Source organism: Vanessa atalanta, chromosome 17 (genome assembly GCF_905147765.1).
Source record: "Vanessa atalanta chromosome 17, ilVanAtal1.2, whole genome shotgun sequence".
In the NCBI taxonomy this organism is placed as follows: Eukaryota; Metazoa; Arthropoda; class Insecta; order Lepidoptera; family Nymphalidae; genus Vanessa; species Vanessa atalanta.
This window is the reverse complement of record NC_061887.1, coordinates 5,092,844-5,119,752: the sequence shown is the minus strand read 5'-3', so window position 1 is coordinate 5,119,752 and position 26,909 is coordinate 5,092,844. Positions and strand designations below refer to the sequence as shown.

At 31.1% G+C, this 26,909-nt stretch overlaps 1 protein-coding gene across 5 annotated transcripts in view; it reads left to right on the top strand.

The window, feature by feature from the left end:
• Positions 1 to 26,909, top strand: part of LOC125070427 (Down syndrome cell adhesion molecule-like protein Dscam2) — a 214,968-nt gene that overhangs the window by 32,590 nt on the left and 155,469 nt on the right. For all 5 annotated transcript variants that reach the window (XM_047680300.1, XM_047680302.1, XM_047680301.1 and 2 more), the window contains exon 2: positions 25,382 to 25,431. In XM_047680300.1, the coding sequence (XP_047536256.1) occupies positions 25,395 to 25,431 (37 nt within the window). In that variant the 5' untranslated portion in view covers positions 25,382 to 25,394. The remainder of the gene's footprint in view (positions 1 to 25,381; positions 25,432 to 26,909) is intronic.

The following is a 26,909-nucleotide window of genomic DNA, read 5'->3' as shown; positions in this document are numbered from 1 at the left end:
TGTGCCTGTAGTTACACTGACTCACTTCCCCTTTCAATCGAAACACAACAATACTAATTATTGCTGTGTAGTCAAAGTCAAAAATCTTTATTCAATATAGAAGTGTTTACACTTGCTTATTGATTGTCAAAAATAAGAATAACTTTATTTAGGACAAAACAGTACAGAGCAGACAATAAAAAAATAAAAAATAGAGTAACATTACAACATTATAAAACTATATACAACTAAAGTAACAATGTTTTTGTTACTTTAGTTGTATATTGAACAGGAAAAAAAACAAAAAAAAACAAAATTTAAATAATAAAGATAAACAAAAAAAAAAAATGACTGCAACAGTGCTGTGTCCCAAATAGGTGCACTATTCAGCTTCTAAGTTGGGCTTTAGAAAAAAAAAGAAAAAACCCAACGCTGATTTTCAATGGTACCCTTTGTGGCTGTGACGTGCTGTGACAAGATGCTAATAGTAAGTTTTTTAATTAATAAAATGTAAAAATAATATAAAAAATATGTAATGGATGGATGATATATATCACGTAGATCAATTATGTATATATAATACAAATATATAACTATATACACACCTTTACATATAATGACCCCTTATAAATATACAAATACACAGGCACACTTTTGTTATTGTATAATATGTTTGTACGCAAATACATAAATGAATATAATATTCCATTGCAACAATATATAAGTTTATGTAAATTTAAAATATTTTTTTAAAAATATATCCAGACATACATACATACTTTATTGATATATTAGGATAATCATAAGAAGCAACTTGTTAATGAGAAAATAATATAATATTTATAAATATGATTTGAAAGTTTTACCGCCGAAATTATTGACATAAATATAACAAAGTATTTATTTTGCATAAGAGTATATTACAAGTGGATTCTATATAAACACATTCATACCTACACATATACATACTATGAATTACACTGTAAATTATATAAATATAGTTTATATTTAACACGAAATGTATGTACGTTTTTCTACCACCGGTTCGGAATTTAGCACCTCGGACCTGAGAAGAACCGGCGAAAGAAACTCAGCGGGATATATTTTTTTTTATTTTGTATCCGACGAGTGATTAGTACCCAAATGAATATCGTAAGTAAGTAAATATTTACTATCAATAGCATTTACGTGATGCGCGTATCACGCAAATGTAAATGCAAATGTTATTAAAAGTAAATATATTTTTATTTTTATTTTTATTAAATAAAAATAAAAATAAAAATAAATAAAATATATTTTTTATTTTACCTTTAATAAATTTGTATGAAACGATAAACAATTATATTTGAAGTGCAATTGGCTTCGTAGACGTTTTCACAATTATTACCTAGTAGGTGTCATAAAATATATTTCTATTTTTATCTCAACTATACAGAATGAAAATTCTAAACGGGACAGTAAGACCAGTTCCCTTAGTGCTTGTAGCAGCAGAAAATATTATCGGAAGACGACTATATTCTCATGATTTTCGTTTTCAGTTTTATTTTATAAGGAAAAAAGTTGATTTTCTTTTACTAAATATTGTTTCATTACCACTTAGTGTAAAGTGACATGAAAAACTTAATAAATCGAATTATTTATTACAACATAAATATTTTGTCGCAAACATAATCTAGGACGGTTTTTGAAAGAATTTTAATTTCTTTACTTTCTTTTTGTGAGTTTGTTCATTCAAACAACTATAGTCTGAACATAGCCGAGTTAATTCTATGCAAATGAAGCTGCAAGATCCAGCTTAAAGAGAATAATTCCGGCAATTCGTTACTAATACTTTAGTGTAAGCTAAAGTATTAAGCAAAACGTTTATGTCATGACGATGTCACCATGACCGAGGTTACGGCAGCCAATCTCAAGGATGACCAGCCAATTATGTTGGGTATATTATAGGGCACAAACACTTTTATAATCCGATGGGACGGTAAATCCGAAACAACCGGAAAGAGTTTAAGCGCAGGACCAACCGTTCTATGTGGCTTTTGAGGCAAGGGAATATACATATCCAGACTCCGAAATATAACTGTCAATTTTCCTATAGAAAAACCCAATAAATTTTTATCGCCCCGACCTAGGGCTGCAGCCTAGGACCTCGGGATCTGCGGCCTTACATTAAGGTAACAGTAAAATTAGCTTATATTAGAATGTGAAAAACTTGGTCTAATGGTTTACAAGGATGCATATCTCGAATCCCTAATAGATTTAGTTCTGATACGGGCCAATAAAAGCCAGAGTTTAGAAGTTGGCTGTGTTTACACTATCGTGCCTCGGGAACCATATAAAGCCGTTGGTCAGATTTTACGATCGCAGAAGAAATCAATATATAATTGGTGAAAGGAACATCAAGAAACATCTAAATAGAAATAGAATAGGGCACTTGCGTTTGTGCATACATTTAACAAATGAAAAATCAGTAATTTATTATTTGAACTATTAATCTGTGATAAAGATATATGGGTATAAATCAACTGGATCATGTCGCCTGACGACGTCAATGGGATAGCTAATGATGCTACGTAGGCAAACATAATCGAATACAAAACAATTTAACATTTGATATAATACCTTCTATATCCTATGAATATATTACGCAACATTTCCATTGACGTATATCAAAGCGAATTGCAAATATTCGCATTTGATGTACACGTGAGTAGTTTTATGTAATGGCTCTTGGTTTGGAAATGCTTTTGATAAAATTACGGTTGAACATGACTTTTTAAAATAGGTACATTACAAGCGTATAGCGACAATTGTTCGCTGACATAGTTTATATGAATAATAATTTTATAAATACGGCCACTAAAGTATAAAATAAAATAAATATCTATGTACAAATAGGCAAAGCCTACATATAAATGGAATGAGTTATTTTTGGAGTTCCACTAACGGATCACACCAGAAATGAGGTGTTCCGAGAGAAAATATCATAAAATCATCGCTATAGCCCAGAGAATTAGCAAGCTGGTGGACCGGTTACATTTGTCGCAGAACCGATATCCGTTGTTGTAAACGAGTCCTCTAGTGGAGACGGCTAGGAACCCCAGTCTAGGCTGAGTGACAGCGTAAGAAAATGGCATGTGGCAGTTGTATCATAAAAACCGAAGATTGGCGCCGCTTTTTGTCAACTGATTTAATTTTTTTCGGGAGCTATTGACGAGCATCATTCTTATAAATAAAAATAGGAAATTTCAGTAGAAAAAAAGGCGAAATACTTAGTGGAATATCCCGTTGGATCGAAATTGTTTTCGCTACATATATTTGACATTAAATAACAGACGCAATAAAATCAATTAACAACGTTTGAGAATTATTAAACGGCAATGACAAAATGATTGTTAAAATCCCGTGTGAATTAAAACAAAATAGAAAGAGACAAAGATAAAGGGAAAGAGACGGAAAGCTCATCTGGATTATTATACCCCCATAATGCTTTTCCTTACGTGTCGATTTCTGCCAGCTCCCTCTACTGTTAGCGGCGTAATTGAACTTCTTTCCAAAAATGTTCGAAACATTAAATTCATTTATAATGTTTTCCTCAAATTTTCAATAACGATAATTTTCGAATATCTACCACGGGTTGATTACTTGTTGGTAGGCTTTGTGAAAGGGACATGATCTTTTAATTCCCAAGGTTGGTTGGCGATGTAAGGAATGGTTAATATTTATTACAGCGTCATTGTCTATGGGCGGTGGTGACCAGGTAGCCCATATGCTCGTCCGCTAACCTACATCATATAAAAAACGAATTATATTTGTTCGGCTTATAACATTACATAATATTATAGTACATATATACAAGTAAATTAGCTATTTATTTATGGGTTGGTTAGTCCATTGAGAATGGCCGCAGAACCGGAAATTGGTCGGAAGGACGTCATCATCATCCAATGACTGTAATTACAGGCACAAGGGACATAACATCGTCGTTCCCTTGGGCGGCACATTGATGGTGTAAGGAGTCGTTAATATTATCTAGAATGTTAATGTTTATATAGTTTGCTATGTATTTGATATTGTTGTTATAAAATTATTGCAAGTAATCAAAACAAAAATAATATATATAATAATGTCTATGGGACCTCTATAGTACGAGTTTGACAGTTAACTATAACATATTTTAGTTTGGAGTTTGTTCTATTTATAGCCTATCAGCGCCCTTATGAGCAATATTTGCGTGAAGACTATCTACAAAGGTTTTGGTTGCCATCACACCAGAAAAGTGACGAAATTTAATTCTGCGGCGATGTTTATCTCAAATAAGACGTATTTTAAATTTTATTTCCCTCATAAAATTCACTTTACTATTTCTGAGTTCTTAAATGTTTGAGATACCTATTTACAAATATGATACAAATACAACGAGTAGAAAATTTCCATTTTCTTCGAGTGGCATTTTAACATATTATATTTGATTTTCTTATCAACTTCTTATGTAACATAATTATTTGTATTTTTATATCGCAAGGAAAATTTGTAAACTTTATAAACAAGACATTATGACAATAATTTAAATATACATAATATGAACGCAAATTCACCTGTTATAGTTATTTTAAAGATGTGTAAGTATGTACACCGTTAAATTGTAAGGACAATTCAATTCAGAATAACCTTTATTAGATTAGTGCGTTTATAACTCAAATTTTTAACTGTTATGTTACAAAAAATATTCAACGCTTAAAATTTCTCAACAATTTATAATATTTATTATAAACTACCGATCCTACAATTATCCGATATCGTATTATATACTAACCGTAATAATTAATTTTATGTTTACGTTCCTTTTGATGAAACTTATAATTTTAAACTCCGATGTATTAATCTTTAAGCCTTTTATGTTTAAATGTAAATTCTTCTTTTTTGCCACAACTATAATCCTCATTCAAAAACATTCACAATTCAATTTTTTTAATAAAGATGAGAAGTGAGATGGAAATATAAGGCGAGAAGTTTTCTATTTCGAGCGGCTCGACACTTGTCATGGTGAGAACGCAAATGTATAATATTTAACTCATACAACCAAATGCAAATACTTCATAAACGTTTTCGAGCAAACGTTACGTTATTAACGCAAGAAGTATTGAATGTCGTACAAGGGGTACCCGTGGCCTATTATTCCGTATTCCTTCCTGTTCTACAAAATTTAGAAATTAATATTCTATCATTTATATTTAGTAGCATCTTCTGCTTATTTCCTATTCCTGATATTTGAACACAGAGATTTGGATCTGCACTCATATATATATATATCCACTAGACCAAAGAGGCCGTCAAATGAAATAAGCTTCACCTTAAATGAGGCTTCAGCCCTTAAATGAGGTCCATTAGGATAATATTCAGTTGTTTCGTTGCTTTTATTACCGTACAATATTATAGTATCTTACAGTCTAGAATATTCTACGTAACAATAGTTTATTTGTTACTTTTTCGGTATTCATAGTCCATATCCTGAAATGATTGAAATATCAATAGTTCAACGCGGTACCGCTAAGAACGTTGCGCAAGTTTTATCTTGACATTTTCAACGATTGTCATATTAAATGCTAATGCCAACGTACACGATTGAAGTATTGATTGATCCTTCAGCGATTTTAATAAATAACATGATAAATTAACACGTGACTCGGGTTTGTTTTAATAAATATACCTTAGTTAGAAAGAACTATGTGAAGATTGCTTGTTCAAAACGACACGTTGCTAAGTTTTCATGTGTTTAATTTGAATTTGGAATCGTATTCAGTTGCAAAAGAAAATAAAATGAGAACACCAACATGACTCGAATAATATTCTGCCACATGATCTTACCTCTCACACAGCCTTTTGGAGCGAGTTGTTATTTATTATCACAGTGTTAGGATAAACTTAGATTAAGTTTCATGTGAATGCTGAATTCATTGTCAAATTTCATCTTGACAACTAGTTTCCCACGAGGAGGAATACACCTATAGGGAGCCTCGTCGTCATGACCAGCCGTAAAATACTATCGAGCGGTTACGTTACTTTAATTATAGAAATTCCAAATACATATACGTTTCACGTTAAAAATCACATTCAGCGAGCGTTAATCAAACTGCAAGTGCGCTTACCGCTTACAATTTGAGATGATGAATTCATTTAATAAAAGACCGAGCAGCACGTACGCCACGTCGCCAGAAATACATTTGGACCCAGAACCTCACATTTGCACCCGAAGCACTTTTGGGAATATTTGCAAATTCTTGATGTCAGGAACGGCATGCATTTCTTTATTATATAGAAATATTTGCATGTAGAGTGTTTTAACTAACTTTAAAACAGGAAGATTGTCGAAAACGATGATGTCATCTTTATTTGTCGTCCAAATAATATCAAATCAAATCAGAATATACTTTATTCAAGTAGGTTTTTACAAGCACTTTTGAATCGTCATTTAACAAACTATTTAAAGTAAAGATACCACCGGTTCGGAATGTAGATTCTACCGAGAAGAACCGGCAAGAAAATTATTAGTTAATTCTGTCTTTTTCAACTACTAAAAATACAGTCATGTTAGTTAAATACTCTCTAGTTAAGTCTCATGCCTGGAAGTCAACAAGCATTAACTTCACACTTTTTTATCATCTATATAAATATTGTATCGAATAATATGCCTTCTTTACCAATATATTTTTTATAAATGACATGAATCTATGAAACGGCAAAGTTGAATTATATTATAGAACGTAAGTGGATTCCAAAATTATTGAGGATATATTTTATAGTCAGACCTCTATCTAAACTTTAAAGTTTGCCTGCAACAGATCGCTGCTTTAGCGAAGAGGCCGATTGATGCACCCCAGGCAAGTTTGTTGATGTATACTTTAAGTTTTGAGGTGCAATAAAGAAAATATATATATTTATATATATATATTATATGCTAACCTGAGTCCAAATATTAGAATTAACCTTGAGAAGGGATGAAATATTGTTAAGGTCATCGTGGCGTACCGTGACGAGTCGTGAGATAAAATTAAAGTCATATTTCATTCATTTTCCAGTCAGCTAACCTTCATAATAAAAACAATGTATCACAGTTTTCATATATAAATATTAAAGTCAGACAAATATTTTATTTTCAAATAATATTAAAATATATTTCTGAACGTTATTAAGGTGAGGCGATTTATGTAGAGTTAGGTTCATGACTTAAGCAGTTATGTCAGTCATAAATTACTAGTGGGTCTCCCGCGAAACTTGTCGTTTATTCAAAAGATTTCTTAGGAATTTCAGAACCTATTACCGGTTTTTTGATTTCATTTCATTGTAAACTGCAATTCACTCTTATAAATGAAAATTTTAATATCAAATAGAATATTATTAGTTCAGTTAGTATGGGATTCTGTCGAAAACGATTTACTTTAATTTTGTTTACGTTTTTCATTTTTTTTTTTCACATACAGCCGTAGTACCGCTTTCTAACCGACCAGTAATGTTTTTCCGTTCTCTAAAATTAATTCTTTGTTAAGTCGTAACAATTTACTAAATTGCAATCAATAATTCTCTTTATTTTTCTGCACATCTACGACTGGAGCTCTTCAAAATGAGATCATAACCGGTTTTTTTATATGCAGCTATCATCCCACAATAACTGAGACATTAGTACTGAAAAATCAGCTTACGCTATTAATATGTGAGATTTTTTAATTCATATTATATTAATGTTTATAATACGATAAAACAGATTCGGAAAAGATTTAAAGCGAAAAAGAGGTTTTTATATTACTCCGATGAATTTATTCACTGACGGAATCCAGGGACATTGTGTTAACACTAAAGAAAAGTTACTTAAAAGTTTCGCTGAAAGTTTTATCTCAATCTATGTAAATAGACATAGGGTTTGTGTTCGTGCTTCATATTATAAAACTATATAGCTGACCTATATCTGATTTTACATTTTTTGTACATTATTATTTAGACGCTAGACAAGATTGTGCATGATTTTTATAATTATTTCTCTTGTGAAATAAATAACCGAAATCCGCTAATATTGCCGCAACTAATTATCAATATATTCAATAACAGATCACTATCGAAGACGAAGAAAATTCCAGTAAATATCCATAATTGTCTCTTGAAAGAATAACAACACAACAACGAGAAAACTAATTGTCAACTTCAATCCATTTTAATTTATTCGCAAAGAAAGCCTTATTTATCCCCCTTAAGTTTTGATAACTCCATCGAGGCCAATAACAGTGCATTTTATCTGAAAAATGTTTTATTAAATTTAATTGAAATTCTTCTTGTTACGTGCCGTTCGATAGCGCGGGAAATATGTCAAGTGTTTGCTTTCACCGGGATTTTTTGTATCGTTAATAATCGTTTATATAAGTTACAAAGGTACGTTTGTAACAAGTACATTGAAATTATATCCGAATTCTTATCTTGATAACGTATATGGCTAAAATGTCCTATGTGCAAATTGTCTAACTTATGACGTATTAAAATTATATAAATAAAATAGGTGCCGCCAAGGTCGGTGGATATGAAAGCAAATAATTGATGATCAATGAAAGAATTTATAATCATATAGAAACTAACTATATAGTACACTTGTCTCGTCACATGAGTCTCGTGAACAAGAAATTCGTAGATAATGTCGAAATATCGAGCTCCACCAAATAAATATAAAAAACATGGTAAAAATCCCGTTTTAAATACTGTTAGTAATAAAAATAACCATGTTAATTTAAAATCTTATATAGTACACGTTTCAGCCACATGCAAGGGCGTTGATGGCAGAGAAAGGCATGACGGTATGAGAGAGCGTTATACCGTTTGCCGTCACGGCATACGAGACGGTCTCCCGTGGCGCACTATTTTGAAATAGGAACTCATTTCTTACACAAGATCTTTTGAACAACAGTAATAGCAGCGATATGTTTTATCGCAAAATGTTGGATAAAATTTCCATAACTGTTCTTTAGAAGAGCGCATAAAAACTGTTTCTATCCTTATACTTTATTCGTATAATATTCATATTATTTTCTTATGCTGTTTCCATGGTAACGGATGTAAGTGTTACGTATCCTTGTGCACATAAAGTATTAAATAAAATGAGACATATTAATATTTATTGAAATTATTAGCAACGTCAAAGTTAAGTGTAATTTTAAGTGTGTTAGGTTGGGTACCGAACGCTTCACTCGTCATATATTTTGCCACTAAGCAGTAATACTTCGTACGGTTGTGTTCCGGTTTGAAGGTTCTCAATGTCTCAATGTTCTCAAAATCTTAGTTCCAAATGTTGTTGGATCATTGATTATGTAAGAAATTAATAAAATATCATACGGCACCAATGTCTTTATAAGTGGTGATCACTAACCACCAGGTAGTCAATTTGCCAGTCAGCCTAGCGATGCGAAAAAAAAATCAATAAATAATTTATTAATATGATTAATCACTGAACGCTCCGCTATCCTATCTATCCCTATCCTATAATAACTTTAATTAGCGTTTAAATAACTGAAGGTAAGACTCTTACTTTGAAAGTAAAAGTAATATAAAGAAAGCAACGACTGAAAAACAAAATTACTTCTAATTTCATTCATTCCAACTTCCTTGCAGAATGCAGTACGCTCATGTATGATACTGCAGTGCTAAACTGTTCTTTAAACATTTTCGTTGTTGCAGAGATTTAGGTTAATTGTCATTTTTAATTATATTTACACATACTTTAACTTTTTAAGAAAGAAGCTATGTTTGTGTTACCTACAAGACTATATTTCATTCTGAGCATTAATATTAATGAAATCACTTAATTTTGAACTTTCGATTTAAAAAATAGAATTGATAACGGATATAAAAAAATGATTTTTAAAATCTATAAATCGTATAAAACAAAGTTACTTCCTGTTTCTGTTATCATCTCATCTTCGACTCAACGAATTTTGATGCGGTTTTTACTAACAGAAAGAGCGATAAAAAAGATAAATATTTTGTAAACGGCTGAATTATCATGAAGTTTTACACGAAAAAATGTTTTCTTACGCTTGAAGGACTAACACTGGCTGACTTTTGGTGATACCTTAGACGACGAAACTTTCTCCAATTCAATATGAATCCTTATTCAAACAAATATGTCTGCTATCTTTGGGATTAAATATTGATTAAAATTGTTATACTATAAACATTTGAAACAATATTTTAGAAAATATAATCGTTTTCAATTTATCTGCAACAAAAAAAAACATTCGCAGCGAATCGTGTGGTAATCTACTATAGCAATTTGAAAATGACGTGAGTTTACGTAAAATAGCTGTATTTAAGTTACATTGATGCCTTTCCCAATCATTACAATTAAAACTTAAAAATATATGTATGTTAACCTCCTGGAGGAAATGCTGTATATGAATACAGCATTTTCTCTTCTCTCTTTCCTCTCAATAAGTAGAAAAAATAGTTTTAATATTATTAATTCTTATGCAAATAAAGTTTAATTTTGATTTTAGAATAAAATAAAATATAGAAAAACAATGTTCACTTATTGTAGTTACACGGTAAGATTTTAACATATCATGATTAAAAAGATAGTTTCATTGAACTTAAAAGAAACCCGATATAATATCATTTTCTTCGTTTTATTAATTTTCTCTTCTAAATTTTTACATGGTCTCAAAAGTAAAAATAGTAAAAAGAACTGAATTGGTGCGATAAATTTAACGAATTACCAGTTTACTGAACACTATTGGCTTGCGGTCGAAGGCAGATTCCGTTAATTTCATGTAACGATTCCATGTGCCGTTTACTTTCTGGGCGAAAATTTTACTATACTTCCACGGAGCGGTTAAGATAAGAGAATATATGATTGTATTTAAGTTAAATGAATTCGAAGCTAAGGAAAGTTTTTAAAAACATTTCGTGTATAGTCAGTATATATTATAAAATGAATAAATCTGAAGTGTTTTATAAATGTTGCAATTTTAAAATAAGAATAATAGCAGTTAGCAATTATTTTACTTATAGTTTTAGTGTAACACTATAAACGGTACCAACATGGTCGTTCATTACTAAGATAATGTATTGATATAATATATAGCTTAGAAATTGATTTTTGTTTGGTTTTTTGATATAATTATAAAAATAAATACATGAGTTATATATTAGTGAGATACATGAGTTATATAAGCTGTCAGATTATGGAATAAACTTCCGGTAGAAATTAGAAAGGCTTCTACTAAGGCATTGTTCAAGCGTCGTTTACAGGATCATCTTATTAAAAACCTCTCTTAAGTTTCTCCTTCTTTCTCTCACTACGCTCTGTTTTTAAAATTTCTATTATGTCTCTGTTAATTATAAATGTGTATTCTCATGCATATATATAATATTTTATCTATGTTTCTGTTTCATTATTATTATTATTATTATAGTATTTATTGTAAAATTTATTGTTACCGCCTTCATGACTTTCTGTTTGGCCTAAAGGTTGACTGGTAGAGAATGCCTTCAGGCATTAAGTCCGCCTTTTGTTCCAACTTTTGTTGTTGGTCAATAAAGTTTTTAAATAAATAAAATAAATAAAATTAGTAGTAAATCAATTTCACTTGTTAACAATTATTTAAATGAGTTAAGAATTTTTAATAGTGTCTGACTTTTGAGATATTGTAACGTAAAATATAGTTTAAGTCATTGGTTAGAAAAATAATTCAACTAAACAGTATAATGAACAAGTGTGCTCATATTATAAGGTATATGTTGTGTAGGAGGCGTCCTTTGTCAAACATAAGGGTGGGTATAAAGCATAATGCTAATCTCTAACCGAATTTTGCATGAATAAATTCAGTTAATATTTAAAGATGAAGATTGTATATATAGCTCGATTATAATGTCAAAATTTATTTTATTTTTTATATAGGTAAAAATATAAAAAATAAAATAAATTTTGTACACATTATAGATAAAATAACATGTTACTCAGAATTATTAGTATATGGGAATAAAATGATACTTAGAGATGGGACGTACGTACGTACCGAGAGGACATGTAAGGGACGCACGGCTGAAGTCTGAAATTCTGCTATCTTGAGGCGCGCTCTTAAGGTTTGGATATACAAAAAGTTATCGTATTTGAGTTGCATTAAAACGTTTTATCTCGGTAATTGTATTCGAAATTTCGAAAATAAAACTTTAATTTACCACATTTATAGAATTTCGTCTTCGTTCACGAAAAGAGTAATCAGCAAAGTGTTTTTACGTAATTATTCGCTTTTTATCACCAGAATTTTTTATAGTCATCAGCATATACAATAATACAACACGTAGGGAGCTTTCGGTTTATTTTTGCAATATTTTTTCATACATTTTTTTAGTTTTTTTTTTTTTTTTAAATCAATCCGGGACAATGTTTTGTTTTTCTTTGTAAACACAGAACACAAGACGGTAACGCACGATCGAGCAAGGTTAACGACGTAATATACATTTTAAAGCAATTACTTACGTCTGGCATAAGATAAGATTGTCAAAGGGCTTCATAATGCAATTTAAAAGATAGTTAAAAAAAAGTTCCAATTATTTTCGCAGTGGCAACATCGATCGAAAACATTATCTCCAATACATATATTTAGAGACGTAATTTTTTTGCCTATATTAAATAACCGTGCCCATAAAAGTTAATAAGAGAAACCGGTATTTGTACATGTAATGGATGGGCAATTCCGTGGCCTAATGCGATCGGGTTGCGTCGGCTCGAAGCGTCTATTGCCTCATTAATATCCGGTCACATACACGGTCACGGGGATGTATTGACGTGTTGTAGTGTTTCTTATCGATAGGAATGCATAGTTTTTATATGACTCACTCACGTAATTATTTGCTGGTCAAATTTTGACATTTTTTCCAGCCAACAATACCAAGTGTTGTTTTAATCTGTTTTGAAGGATGACGCTGGCTTACAAGTGTCATAATTCGGTGGTGGCCACTCGTCATAAGCTGGAATGTTTTTTTAGATATTTCTTATATATGTCAATTGACGATTTGAAAATACTCTTTGATAAATTCCAGATGTTTTTTAATAAATATTAATTACAGCCTCTTTACCGTTTTTAATTATAATAATAATTATCTAAAGTAATAATTGTAATATTTCTTTGATGTTTACAAGTTAGATCATTTCTATTATATAGAACAATATAGATATATTGTTCCTTCGTTGAAATAACAAAAGATATCGCTTATAAGTATTTAATATTACTTTGATTTCTATTGATTTTGAAAATTTAAATAACAGCTTCGAAATATTCCACTGCCGCAACATCCTCTCTTATTGAAGAGAGTATTCCACCATGCCGCTTCAATGTGGCATACAAGCGGCGAGCAATTTACGGCACACTCATAATCTAATGGGACGGTCAACCCAGAAAAAGTTATGGCGCTGGACCAACAGCTTTAAGTGCTTTACGGAGACACACGAGACTGACAGTGAAAATGACAGTAAGCTTGGAAGTTGGAAGTGTGTACTCCAACTTCCAAGCTTACTGTCATTTTTTTCGACATAAATACCCAAAATTTTATTTTATCAGCCTGACTTGGATTTGAATCCAGAAACTCAGGACCCGTGGCCTTATATCAAGCTACTAGACCAACGAGGCAGTAAAATGTTATCTATATTTAAATCTAGAGCGATAATAAAAAAAAACATGGTTCAAATTAGCAAGACAAGATCACATTCACGGCTATTTTACATTGCAGAACGTATTTAGAATTGCAATTTAGAAATGTAGGTTAGGTTAATAAGACGATCCTTTATACAGAAAATACGGGTTGTTGGATGATGTAGGGGATACTTTTTATTTTATTCCGTTACGTTATATAAATTTTCTTTTTTTATTAGATACGTTTTGGTACAACATAATTAGGCGAGGAGACCTTTATAAAGTTTTATGAACAGCGAATGTTTTTTAGTAAAATTGTTCTTTTAAATTATAGAAAATATAAAGTGTTACAATTTCTAAAGATAACTAATAAGGTCAATATTATTTAAAGCTTAATTAAAATGTTATTATTTAGTTATAGATTACTACTTTGTTGATTACTTTTTATTTTTGTAATCCGATTTAAAGTCATGTCAATTAGCAATAGTTGCGTTGTTTGAATGTATGTATGTAAATTATATAGATATGTACTTGGTGATAGGGTTTTGTGCAAGCCCGTCTGGCAGGTACCACACACTCATCAGATATTCTACCGCCAAACAACAATACTTAGTTAGTTCCGATGTGAAATGTGTGTGAGCCGGTATAACTATAGGCATAAGGAAAGTAACATCAAGTTCGTAAGGTTGGTGGCGCATTGGTGTGATGTAAGGATCGGTTATTGTTTCTTACGGCGCAATTTTCTAAGACCGGTTTTGACTACTTACCGTCCAATGGTCCGTGGTCCATTTGCTCGTCCGCCTACCTTATCCAAATGACACAAACGTTGGTTAAAAATAAAAATAAAAATATATGTCACCCTAACTAATATATTTAAATACTTTGCGTGTTGTATGTTGATACGCCAGTTTTAAAGAGAAAATGTTAGTACCTAGTTTATAAACCAGAAAATAATATTTTAGGAAATATGGAAGACAATGCGCGTCCATTACATACATCGGAGCAAGGCTAAGCTGAAATAGACACTTACATATTCATGACTTGTCTAAGGTCAGCCGTTGACTGGACTAAATTTATATTATTTTAGACTTCAATGTTACTAATTCTATGGCAAATATAGGTAAACTAAATGGGTAGAGGCGTTAACTTACTCACTCGTATCATTAATTGGATTTCAAAGAGATTATTATTTGGCGAACGTATTAAAAGTGGTCATTTCAATTAATGTGCAATGTTCAGTAAAAAAAATATTCATAATTTTTTTTATTATTATAATAATTTAAGCTATTAAAAAGAAACAGTAATTTTTTATATCGCTTACTTTCATAATATATGTTTAGCTATACTTATAGTAAAATTGGAGCGTCTATTCGTAATATTAAAATAACCGCTGTCTACTATATGCATATATGTATGTATACAGGATACTTATACCGAAAAAAAATATTATACAATTTTTGCCTGTCTGTCTGCATGTTTGTTCTGGCTAATATCGCTGGAACGGCTGGACCGATTTTGACGAGACTTTTACTGGCAGATAGCTGATGTAATAAATTAGGCTACTTTTATTTTAGAATTTTATATAAAATAATAATAAATTCAAGCTGCAATGTCCAAATACTATCCAGTACCGCGCGCGGATAATTAAAGAATTAGTCCATGTATACATACATACAACAACAAAATGAAATAGGTAGAGTTCGTTTAAAATTTATCTGTAAGTTAATTCTACTAATTTATTTTATTAAAATATTTAACATAATTCTTTTAAATAATCAAATACAATTAAATGTCAAAAGATAAATTATAGAGTAAAGTTAACTAGTGATGTTTGAATAACCTAACAAGTTCGAAACATCCAACAATTGTACGCAGTTCAGTGCAAATGACAGCGCTCTCACATCTGGTAACTTAGTGTACAAACTCATGACAAGCAAAATCACTAAACAGAGCTAGTACAAGATCTTCCAATAGCTGGACCACTTCAGCTGTAATCAGATGACAACTAAGGGACAAGTGGTGCAGAAGGACAAAACGAGTTCCTTTCGAACCGTAGATATTGGAAGAATTGCGTAAGTCAGCATTACTTTTTATGTGCCTTATTTGTTTATATTCCATTTCTTTTAATACGTCGTTAACCCGCGTGTTGGATGATATTCTTCCATGTGTATTTATTCTCCATTGTTTTGTAAAACTATAAGCTACAAACCATCTCATTATTAAGAAGCCTTTGCCCTGGAATGGGATATTTAATTTACTTTTAAGGACCAATGAGAATTACTTAGGTGCAAACATAGTGTAAATAAATTAAAAAAGCGCGATGGCCTTTATTTTTGCACTATTTTAGTTGAGTTATTATTGTATAATATATTTTGTACAGATATAAAAAACATATATTTTATAATGGAATTTTCTAGAACTGTCTAACCACTATAATACTTTTTTAAATTATATCACCGACAAAAAAAAATATCCTCAGATAAAAATATTGAGTGCAGTAAGTAGGTTTTCATTATTAATGCTTAACAGTACGAATAATTTGTTAATACAATGTATCAATATACTTTATTTATAATCTGTTTATAAAAATATCAGAAATAATGTCACCGATTGATAGTGCGTTCGTAATGACGACGGAAACTGTAGTCTTCTCGAAACATATCGAGTACTTCTCATATGTCTCGATTATAATATTTTTATGTTCTCGAAACATTTGAGTCATTATTTAAACATGTCTTCTGCGGGAATATTTCTGTGAAAATTTCAAATATATAAGAAGGCTTAAGACTTATTTTACTTTCATAGTTTTACTAGAGTTCCCCTAAGGACCGCCGAACGACTTGAACTCCAACTGCATTGACATAATAAGCTATAACTCCAGTAATATATAAGAATAATATATCGCCAACATCAAGTGTAAGTTTCATATCAATCGATACTAATCGTATTGGTATTCTTTATTAAAATTGGGACATGTGATGGTAAGTGGTCACCAATGTCTGTAATCATTAGCAATTTATGCAATATTAAGCACCTCATAAATCACCAATGCGCCACTAACCTTGGAAAATAAGATGTTATATCCCATCTTCCTGTAATTATACTGTCTCACTCATCCTTAAAACCGAAACACATCAATACTAATTATTATTGCTGTTTGGCGGTAAAACATGTGACGAGTGGGTGGTACCCAGATTCGCACAAAGGTGGAGCACTAAGTAAGTGGTGGTATCCATTGCGTAGAAAACAAACAGTATCGATACAAATAAATCGATAAAAATATCGTATTCCATCAAGGCAGGACTAGTGTATGAAGCAATATAATATAGAGTTGTGTACATAAAATGTAATGTATTCAATACGAATAGTAAATTCAGAGGACAAATAAATATTTCAGATGGCTACAGACAAAAGACGGTGTATCTGTGTGCTGTGAATCATAACAAAGATTAATGTACAAAATGCATATTTTGAGAGCACTCCGAGAAGTGTTTTCAATACAAAACTTACTCCTACTACGTACAGATGTAGAACATCGTGTATTTTTAACAAGTATGCGTATAATGTCGAGCTAAGCAGAGGAAGAGTTCTTTTTTTAAATATTGCTTTTTTTTTAAATGATGATGTTTCATTTTTAATCTGTTTTAAATTATTTAGCATATAAATACAATAAATTATTATTTATTATTCCCAATACTCATTCACTCATATACATCAATATTTTATTTAATGTTATTTTCTTTCCAAATAAACTTAAATGAAAAAAGGTTATATAGTATTTGACACGTCAATATTAAAAAATATTATTCGTACTTTAACACAACTGCTTAAATAAATATTATTTATTACAGTAGTAGTAATATCAACTCTAAAATTTGGTGCATCTCAATCGATTGGAACTTGTTTAGTCCAAGGTACTCTATATTACAATTTGTAATACCTTATCGTGATATCATGGGCTACGCATTGGTAATACGGCACGTTAAGATTTTATCTCTTGTTGTTTTAAATAATTATTACAGTATTAACGCCATATTGATCTATTAAAACGTGAGAATTTAATTTGAAAAAAGCACAATTAACTTTAACGCCAGCGATCTATCGGTCCGCGCTTTTTTCTTTTTTCCTAAATTCAAATTAATAACTCTAAAACTGCTAGTCGAAATTGAGAGAAAAGCTACTTTTTTAAATTTTAGAGGTACTTTTTTAATGTATGTTAGTTTAATGCACACAATCAACTTGCTCATTATGTTATCACACGTCGGACGAAATTGGTTTATAGTAATAGATTGCATAAATTCTTCTAAAAATCAACAAATAATAATTATTAACTATTACATAACATTTCTTAGCTCTTTAATATTAATAGTACTTTGTGTAGTAGCAGTACATATATAAATTATGTATACATATGTCTGTCTGTATCTTGTTTTCTATTTTGATCTTGTAAAAGTTATCCAACTATATCGCCACTGGACTATTTCCTCTGACCTAAGGTTAGGTTAAAGAAATAGCTCTGACGCGATAAGAACGCCTTTTGTAACATCTGTTATTTTGGTTCACTGTAACTTTTTGTATTGGTGTGCAATAAAGTGTTTTAATATTACGTACACATACACAGAAACATATTTAGAATTGTAAATAGAAATTTTAAACCTATTTCCGCGAACGAAACTCATATTAAATCTAATATGTTGTATGTATGGGCTAATTAGTTCATGGTAAAACTGTTTATATGATTGCGTTGTATATCAAATTGAAATACCGGTTTTGCGGCGCAGCAGACCTCAGTTCTGCATAACTCAATAAATATGAAAACACTACACTTAGCAAATTTATACATTACATTTAACGTTGGCCTAAAATGTAAACACACTTTTAGGTTCAGCAATACGAATATCTAAACATCAATCTGAAACATTTCTAGTGCTATTAGATAAATTTCTGTATTCATTAATTAATTTAGGTAAATTATTTACAGTGCAAAAATAGAATGATATTGAAGAATACGAAATATTATTTGAAATTTAAACGATTTTTTTTTGTAATTAAATTTATTTTCACTATTTAATTAAAATATTTTAGAAGATGAGAAAGTTTTGCAACGTGATCCTTTTAAAATGTTATGTTTCTGTTCTATTATTATTTATTATTCCATTACTAGCTACTCATACCGACTTCGTACGAGTAGAATAAAGGTCTACATGAAACGTCTATAATATAATACATGTAAGTCTATTGGTTTACGCGGAGTAAGACAGTAAAGCATGCATGATTTCATCAGAAATCTTAACACCAACATACTACATTTAATAATATAACAGCTTCGATATATGGGCTTATGATTTATAAATATAACAACAAACTACTACTTACTAGCTACTCATACCGACTTCGTACGAGTAGAATAAAGGTCTACATGAAACGTCTATAATATAATACATGTAAGTCTATTGGTTTACGCGGAGTAAGACAGTAAAGCATGCATGATTTCATCAGAAATCTTAACACCAACATACTACATTTAATAATATAACAGCTTCGATATATGGGCTTATGATTTATAAATATAACAACAAATCATACGCAATTATTCATCAGGGTCGAGTTTGAGTCATAAGCCAAGAGACAAATAAACACATACACCACGAACAGGCAAATAATAGCTCTACGATATGTCGTATAGCTACTACAATATATGTAGATATATGTATCACAAGCGAGTATCTTGTACACAAATATGGCTTAAACCTTAAAGTTTAATCTTTAAATCGGAAACGTATTGTATAATATGTGTTTATGTTATGTTATTATGTTGGGATTCACGTGTTCTTTATTGAAAAACGCTCGACATTTTTCAAAAAGTAAATTTATATTATGTCAGAATATGTTTCATTATGATGGGTAGTGTCTTTCAGAAACAAGACGATAATTCTAAATAATGTCGTAAGTAAATTTCGAATATTACTTTTTTTTTATAAAATTTATATTATGAACATTACAGTTAATTTAGCCGTAATTTTTTATGAAATGTTTATTATAAGTACTAATAATTGTAATAATCGAATTCAGAAAGTAAGAACAGACACTTTATGGATAGATGTATAAACACTTCAAAATTATAATATACTAGTCAAAACCTCGAAATGTGTTGCAAGACACACAATACACCCCTCGACCCCCTTTTTGCTAACTTGTATGTTACTGGTACAGTGTAGGAAACATTCAGATACATAAGTGTCAACAACAACTGCACGAAATTTCAACTCAATCGAATGAGCGGATATATACGCAGACGGGACAAACAAAGAAACATTACTTTTTATGTATGTAAATAAACTAAAACTAAAACATTTGAGCTGACGTTCCAAATTCAAATTTATATTTTCCCCGCCATTTGTTTTTTATATTTTGTGTACCATAGAAATATTTGTAAATTCGCAATATTATCGAGTGCGACTTCTGCTTAAGTATCAATATTACACAGATGGCGTGCAATATAAATTTTATCAAGAAAAGAATCTATGTAAAGTCGTGGCGGATAGTTGGTCTTTTATAGAAGAGTTTAAATCTTAGTAGTATAAATTATATTATAAGTCTTTGTCATAAATACGATTCCCTATCGTTTTGACCTACTTACGAGACAGGGTCGTTTATAACTCGTCGTTTACGCGATATAAAGTTACCGCTACACCTGTGTACCGTCTTAACTTGTTCCACTATTAATAAAGTCTTGTTTTATTTGTACCAGTTACACGCAATAACGAAATTAATTTGATTAGGAATTCAATCCTTTTTTTTATTACAAACAGAAACTGGTTTGTCCACGACAGTCTGGATTGATCTAGGTTATAATTTTTTCTGTATATTTTTGGAAAATATAGCAAAGGAATTTCATTTCTAACATCGAAATGGCGTTCACCAAAATTCAAGTATTGGTTTTGGGTATAAAATCTCTAAATATAAATGATTATATTAAAATTCTAAACACAATAAAAATATAATTAGTAAAACACTATTAAGTAGCTTAGAAATAAAACAGAAGATTTAATGGCAGAAAATCCTCATTACGTCTAAAAAAACCTCAGAACTCGTCTACTAGTCGTAGTATAAATGATCACAATATCCCCGTAAATCTTCAAACAAAGACGTTATATCAGTGCGCTGTAAATCATTGGTAAGATTAATGTGCAGTCTACGTATTTCGACAGTTGTCAGAGAAAAATGTTCAATTATTATCATTTCTATCATCTCAGCACCGATAATAGCTACGACTTTGTCTTTCTCTCTATATTTAAAATAGAAAAATATTTTAACTTTATATGTTTTCCATTTATTTATCAAATATGCGTTAAAAAATATGTTTCTAATTAAAATTCCTATTTCGGTATTTTTATTCATCATTCAAACATTTTTGAAATGTGCTCTGGGTAGTTTTACTGCGTAGCGTGCTGCTGCAGAGCCGTGCATACTCCATAATGTATAAATGTTGGTCGTAACGAGTGAAGGCGAGGAGTAACATAAAGTCACGTGTTTGTCTAGCATCGTCATTGCTCGCTGTCACCGTCCAGCTGGCCGAATATGTCGATGTGCATACGCTTCGTTTGATGCGCTTTGCCGACCATTTATGGGCATATACTAAAAGCTTTTATCAGTTGGCTTGGCTTACATCTAGTACAGATAGCACATGCATAAAACTTGTATCAATTTGCATAGCGGCAGATTTAAAGATCTATTGATTGTAGGGTATTCAATAATTTATGAACTTTACTTAGTGTTAGGGCTTTGTGCAATTCCATCTGGTTAGGTTAGCCACCCAATCATCAGATATTCTACCGCCAAAGTACTCAATATTCTTGTGTTTCGGTTTGAAGGTTGAGTGAGCCAGTGTAACTAAAGGCACAAAGGACATAACATCTTAATTCCAAAGGATGGTGGCGCATTGGTGATGTAAGGAATGGTTAATATTTCTTACAGCGCCATTGTCAATGGGCGGTGGTGACCCCTTACCATCAGCTGGTCCAATTGCTCGTCCACCTACATATATCATAAAAAAGACTGAAAACACAATATGGTTTGATACAATTGGTAGCAAATTATTATTAAATTTCGTATTAAAAAAAAATCTTCGGTGCTCTACTTTTAGTTCTGCCTCTGCAGGCGTTGCCTTTACATACATGCATCCATGGGCTTAACCCCCCATCAGTTCTACTCATGTACTACGCGTTAAATATATATACATAGGTAATTTTGAACAAGGTTTGCAAGCTACAATAAGATTTCGACCGTAAAAGGCTCATTCGGACAGAGAATCATAAAAACATCGTAAGTAATTTTTTTACGTCAGCCATTTATCTTACCCATTCTATGTTAGAGTTTTTGTTGGAGTTCGGTTTGGCTGTTCAGTTTCTCACATGTTATTTTTTTAAGCATTCAAAAACACATTTCTAGTGGATACAAGTATGTGAAACAAACTCTACTCGTATATACCAAAAACGGGTACCAAAAAGTTTTTATGCTGACCTAAAAAGTTCATGTATAAATTTTTATCCGTTATAAAAAACATTTTTATCAAATCTATATATTACATATTTTTTCAAATATCGAACGAACAATTTTCGAAACGCATATAATGATAATATTATCTTCTTATGTACTTTCCTAACAACTATTACCTCATTAATAACCAGTTATCCCAAACGATGTTACGTATGAATGAAATTAATATCAGTTCAACGTGTTCATCTTTAGCATCCAATGAGAACCGACTGCGGAGTTGAACTCCCAAGTGACTGAATGGGGTGAATTAGAAACTTGAGTGACACTCTTGAGATCAATAAATCAATGTTATAAAAATAATAAAAAAACATTTTTATGACATTCATATAACGACTAGTACTTATTATATAATTTTCTTTAAAATTTATTAACAAAATAATTAATTATGTATATTTACTTGGAGGTAGGGCTTTGTGCAAGCCCTTCTGGGTAGGCAAAACCAACTCGACAGACATTCTACCGCAAAACAGCAGTACTCAGTATTGTTGTATTCCGGTTTGAAGTATGAGTGAGCCAGGGTAATTATAGACACAAGGGACATAACATCTTAGTTCATGTAAGTAATGGTTATTACAGCGCCATTGTCTATTAGTGGTGGTGATCACTTACCATCAGGTGGCCCATTAGCCCGTCCTATCTATGTTATATAAAAAAAAAACATACAAATAGCTGTGTAATTATTTGGCAATATTTTAATGGAATATGTTTTTCTATAATTTCATTTGAATAAAATTGACCTCGTATGCCTAATAAATTAAATTATCAACATTTTATTGTAATCTCACACGCACTTCATTTAACCAATTTTTACGTGTATTATGTTCTAGGCTATACGGAACATCTCTGACAAAGTAATTTAAGGTACAAAGCTTGCTTTACCTAACAGATAAAGAATGTAGAATCTGAACTTAATAAATCTTTGTCTTAAAACCGTATCTCCGTCGCTCTGACCTACATTTCTTGAGGGTAGTCACCCCAATGTTTCAAACGTAAGAGAGTCGAATTTGCACCTGTGTTCCAACGTCGTGATCTCAAAATAGTCTACTGAATGAGTACTTTATTGAGCTTTCGAGAATCAATAAGTTAGGAGGAAAACAGTATTCATGTTTTTGCTTGTTTTAACTTACCTCAGTTTGTATAAATTTTGATGTATTTAATTTATTTCAAGAAAACTTTACATGTTTATGTAAACAAATGTATGATATGACGATTTAATTTTATAATTGATTTGTAATTAAGATTTATTTCAAACGTAATAAATATTTTGACATTTTCTTAAAGAAATAGTTTTTTTTTAAATTCTAGCTATTTGTTGATATAGCTTTATTCAAATGTTCATATTAAGGCTTTTATAATAGATAATACATTAAACCACGAAGAAAAAGCATTTTACTTACTTGTATTGTGGAAAAATAATAATTATGTAAAACCCCCTGCCTACTCCTATTACTACCTATGCCAGGAGAGACCGTACTTTAAAGGATAATGGCATAGTGTATTAAAAAATATTTATGAAACAACATAAAAAACAGTGTACTCTAAACATACTTCTTTTTTTTTAATATTATAATGAGAGTTACCTATTGTCATATTCCGAAATTGACCCATTGACATATTTCCAAATCTATTTCACCGTAACATAAAAGTAAATCATCCGGTCATTGTGCACGTGTGCTCTCTCCCCAAATTAACAATAATGGCATTGAAAGTGGGGCACTTACTTCCTTGCACACAAATATTTGCTTTATCAAAATCAAGCAGATGTTATCCTACCAATCGAATGATTAACCAATCGTCATAGCGATTGGTTAAACTGAACAGAAGTTGATGTGCTGCAGCATCATCTAGCCCAGAGTTACAATTTTCATGCTTTAATTGAAATGTACTTAAATTTATATCAAACATAATCAGTAAACAATTGCATGAGAATTAGAACAATGATTTGTCTTTGCTTATTTAATTATAAACGATACTTAATATTTATTTAGTCTTTTATCTTGTAATCGATCTAATAAGTGGGACAATACCCATTAATATATATCATTAACACAGTTCCAAATTCAATTTAACGTTTCCGTAATAGCCATTCATGGTCTGGTCATTTCAGACACGTGCCGCCTGCCCCAGCGCCGCACGAATTAACATTAATGGTAATGAATACGGGGCATATTGATTCTATCCGAGAACGACTTGCCGCTTAGAACTTAAGTTCAGTACGAGTATGTATTAGGTATATAATGTTACTGTTTAAAGTTTATTAAATCTCAGGTGTATCAGTGTGTCTGTCTGTAGCATCGTAAATTCTGATCGGATGAGCTGATTTTGATGTAGTTTTTTTTGGTTTCAAGTTGACTATATCAATTCACCACCACACATTACACCTCTTTGATTTAATTGGTGGAAAAAGTTTAAACTTATTTTCTTGTCGGTTCTTCATGCTTGAATCTATATTCTGGTATGGTGCGGTATGGTAATTACATTTAATTGAATTCTACTTGAATAAAGAACATTTCAATTTTGATTGTATCGTCATGGTATATCGAGATTATATATAACATATTTTGCGTAAAAAATAAATTGGTGCGAGGAATATAACACTTAGCTCTCCTGGCTTTTTTCAGTACTCACGTCGGTGTTCGAAACGAAACGTTGAACGTCTTCGTGCATATTCCTATTCCTATTTAGTTAAAGGTTAGATATTTGGCCAAAGATCCCGAGGTTCTAAGTTCAAACCCCATGTTGGGCCGATAAAAAGTTACTGGTTTTTTTTTGTCGAACATAGAAATTGACATTTACAGCTCTGTATGAGCAGAGTCTGCAAGTTGTATGTATCTTAAGTTGGTTCTGCACCTGACTCTTTCCTGTCATGGCGGATTTGCCGTCCCATTGGACTATGAGAGTGAGGTAATAGATAGTACACCTGTGATTGCAAATATACTTGTGCGCTAAAACATGACTGGCGTAGCTGGCCGTCGCGTCGTGTCGTCACCAAGTTAAAAAAAAAAGTCGTCATTCATTTATCTTCTACTTTTAATTAGCTACTGATTATGCTATTAGAGAACTTTATATACTTATTATATTAATTAAAACATCTATTTTTATTCGTACTTCGAATAGGTTCTTAAACATTGCCTAAGTTTTAAGAGTAAAAATTAAATGATTGTTTTTCTTTACAGGAACTTTGGGAAAATGAAGCTGTGTACATATTTACTGCTGAGTTTCTTGGGTAAGTTTATTTTTATATCACTTATAATTATTAATCCGACGTATGATTTGCGAATATTTTTTTCCACTTTTGCTGTTGAGACGGCACCAACTTTCTATTTTTATAAATCTTATCGTTTTATATTTTATATGAAACATGGGCTTCATATTAAAGACATTTTAAATGGGAGACGAGATGGCCCAGATTTTAGAACACGTGAATCTTAACCAACGATTTGTATTCATTACTTAGTGGTTGCCAGTAAAGGAATATATCTGACATGTGTCATATGAAAATCTACCAAATATATCTTGGGGAAACGTGTTGGAACGCTTTTCCAAAGCGAGTTCCACCAATCACTTATGGCTTACCCAAGATGTGCCAAAGTTTCTTGTTCTCCATTGGCCACATTCAGTTCCCGCCATCTTCTTAGATTGCTTTTCATATACATATATATTTAAATTATACTATTATATCAAATCAGTTTGCAACTCAATAAGAGACGGAACAAATTAAATTTAATATATTAAATATTAGTGCCTCTTTGCACCTACAATCCCAGGATATTTCCAAACAGCGATGAAACAAATTCCATCTGTAGGTGGATCTCAGGGGATCGGTATATCTTCGGACATGGATCTCTTGGGCGTGGCCCTGCTGGTCCTAAGTTGATTGTGCGATGTTAGGAAGTATACTCGTAGAGCTATATGTGTTATTTACCCGTAAGCTCTTACTTTCGGTAAAGCATAAAACTTAAATGCGTTTCTTATTAGATTTTTAATTGTTTAAAATTGTGAAATTTACATTTACAACCCTTTACATATACTAAAGATAGATAATTAAAAATTATGTTAGATATATAATTGTTTATATTCAATATTATTCACTTTATAAAAAAACAGCATGTGATTTAAAAAAAATACGTTGCACTTACAACCAAAAAAGTCTCATAGCTGTGTACTTGTTCTATATTTTCAAGCAACCTCTCAAAATCTTTTGTGTCGAGTAACACTGCGTGCGGTAAAGGGTTTACGAGAAAACTTCCCCCGTCTTATCTCTCATTGTTCTCCCCGAGTTACCACGTAACAACATTCCAACTGGGTTCTTTGTTAACATCGGCTTGGTATACAAATTAAATATGTTCCTCTTAATTAAACAGAACTGTCGACTAAAAAGAACCTTAAATGTTACCGTGTTTTATTATGTTAGAGCTTTAAGCAATGTGACCTACTAAAAACCTTACTTAACCAATATTTCTTTTTGATAAATGTAATCAGGTTGATGAAATAATGTATTAATTGTCATATTAAGATATAATAAGAACTTTAATCTGTAAAAATAACGGAAGAATTTAATGAATTTGGCCTCAGAAATGGCTGCGTACGTTGCAATTGAAATAATACACTCGAAAAAATAAATACGATGATTTCAAATGTATGTGTTATCGAATAACAATAGTGATCATTAATTTATAATAAATCTGGCCAGAGTATAAGCTG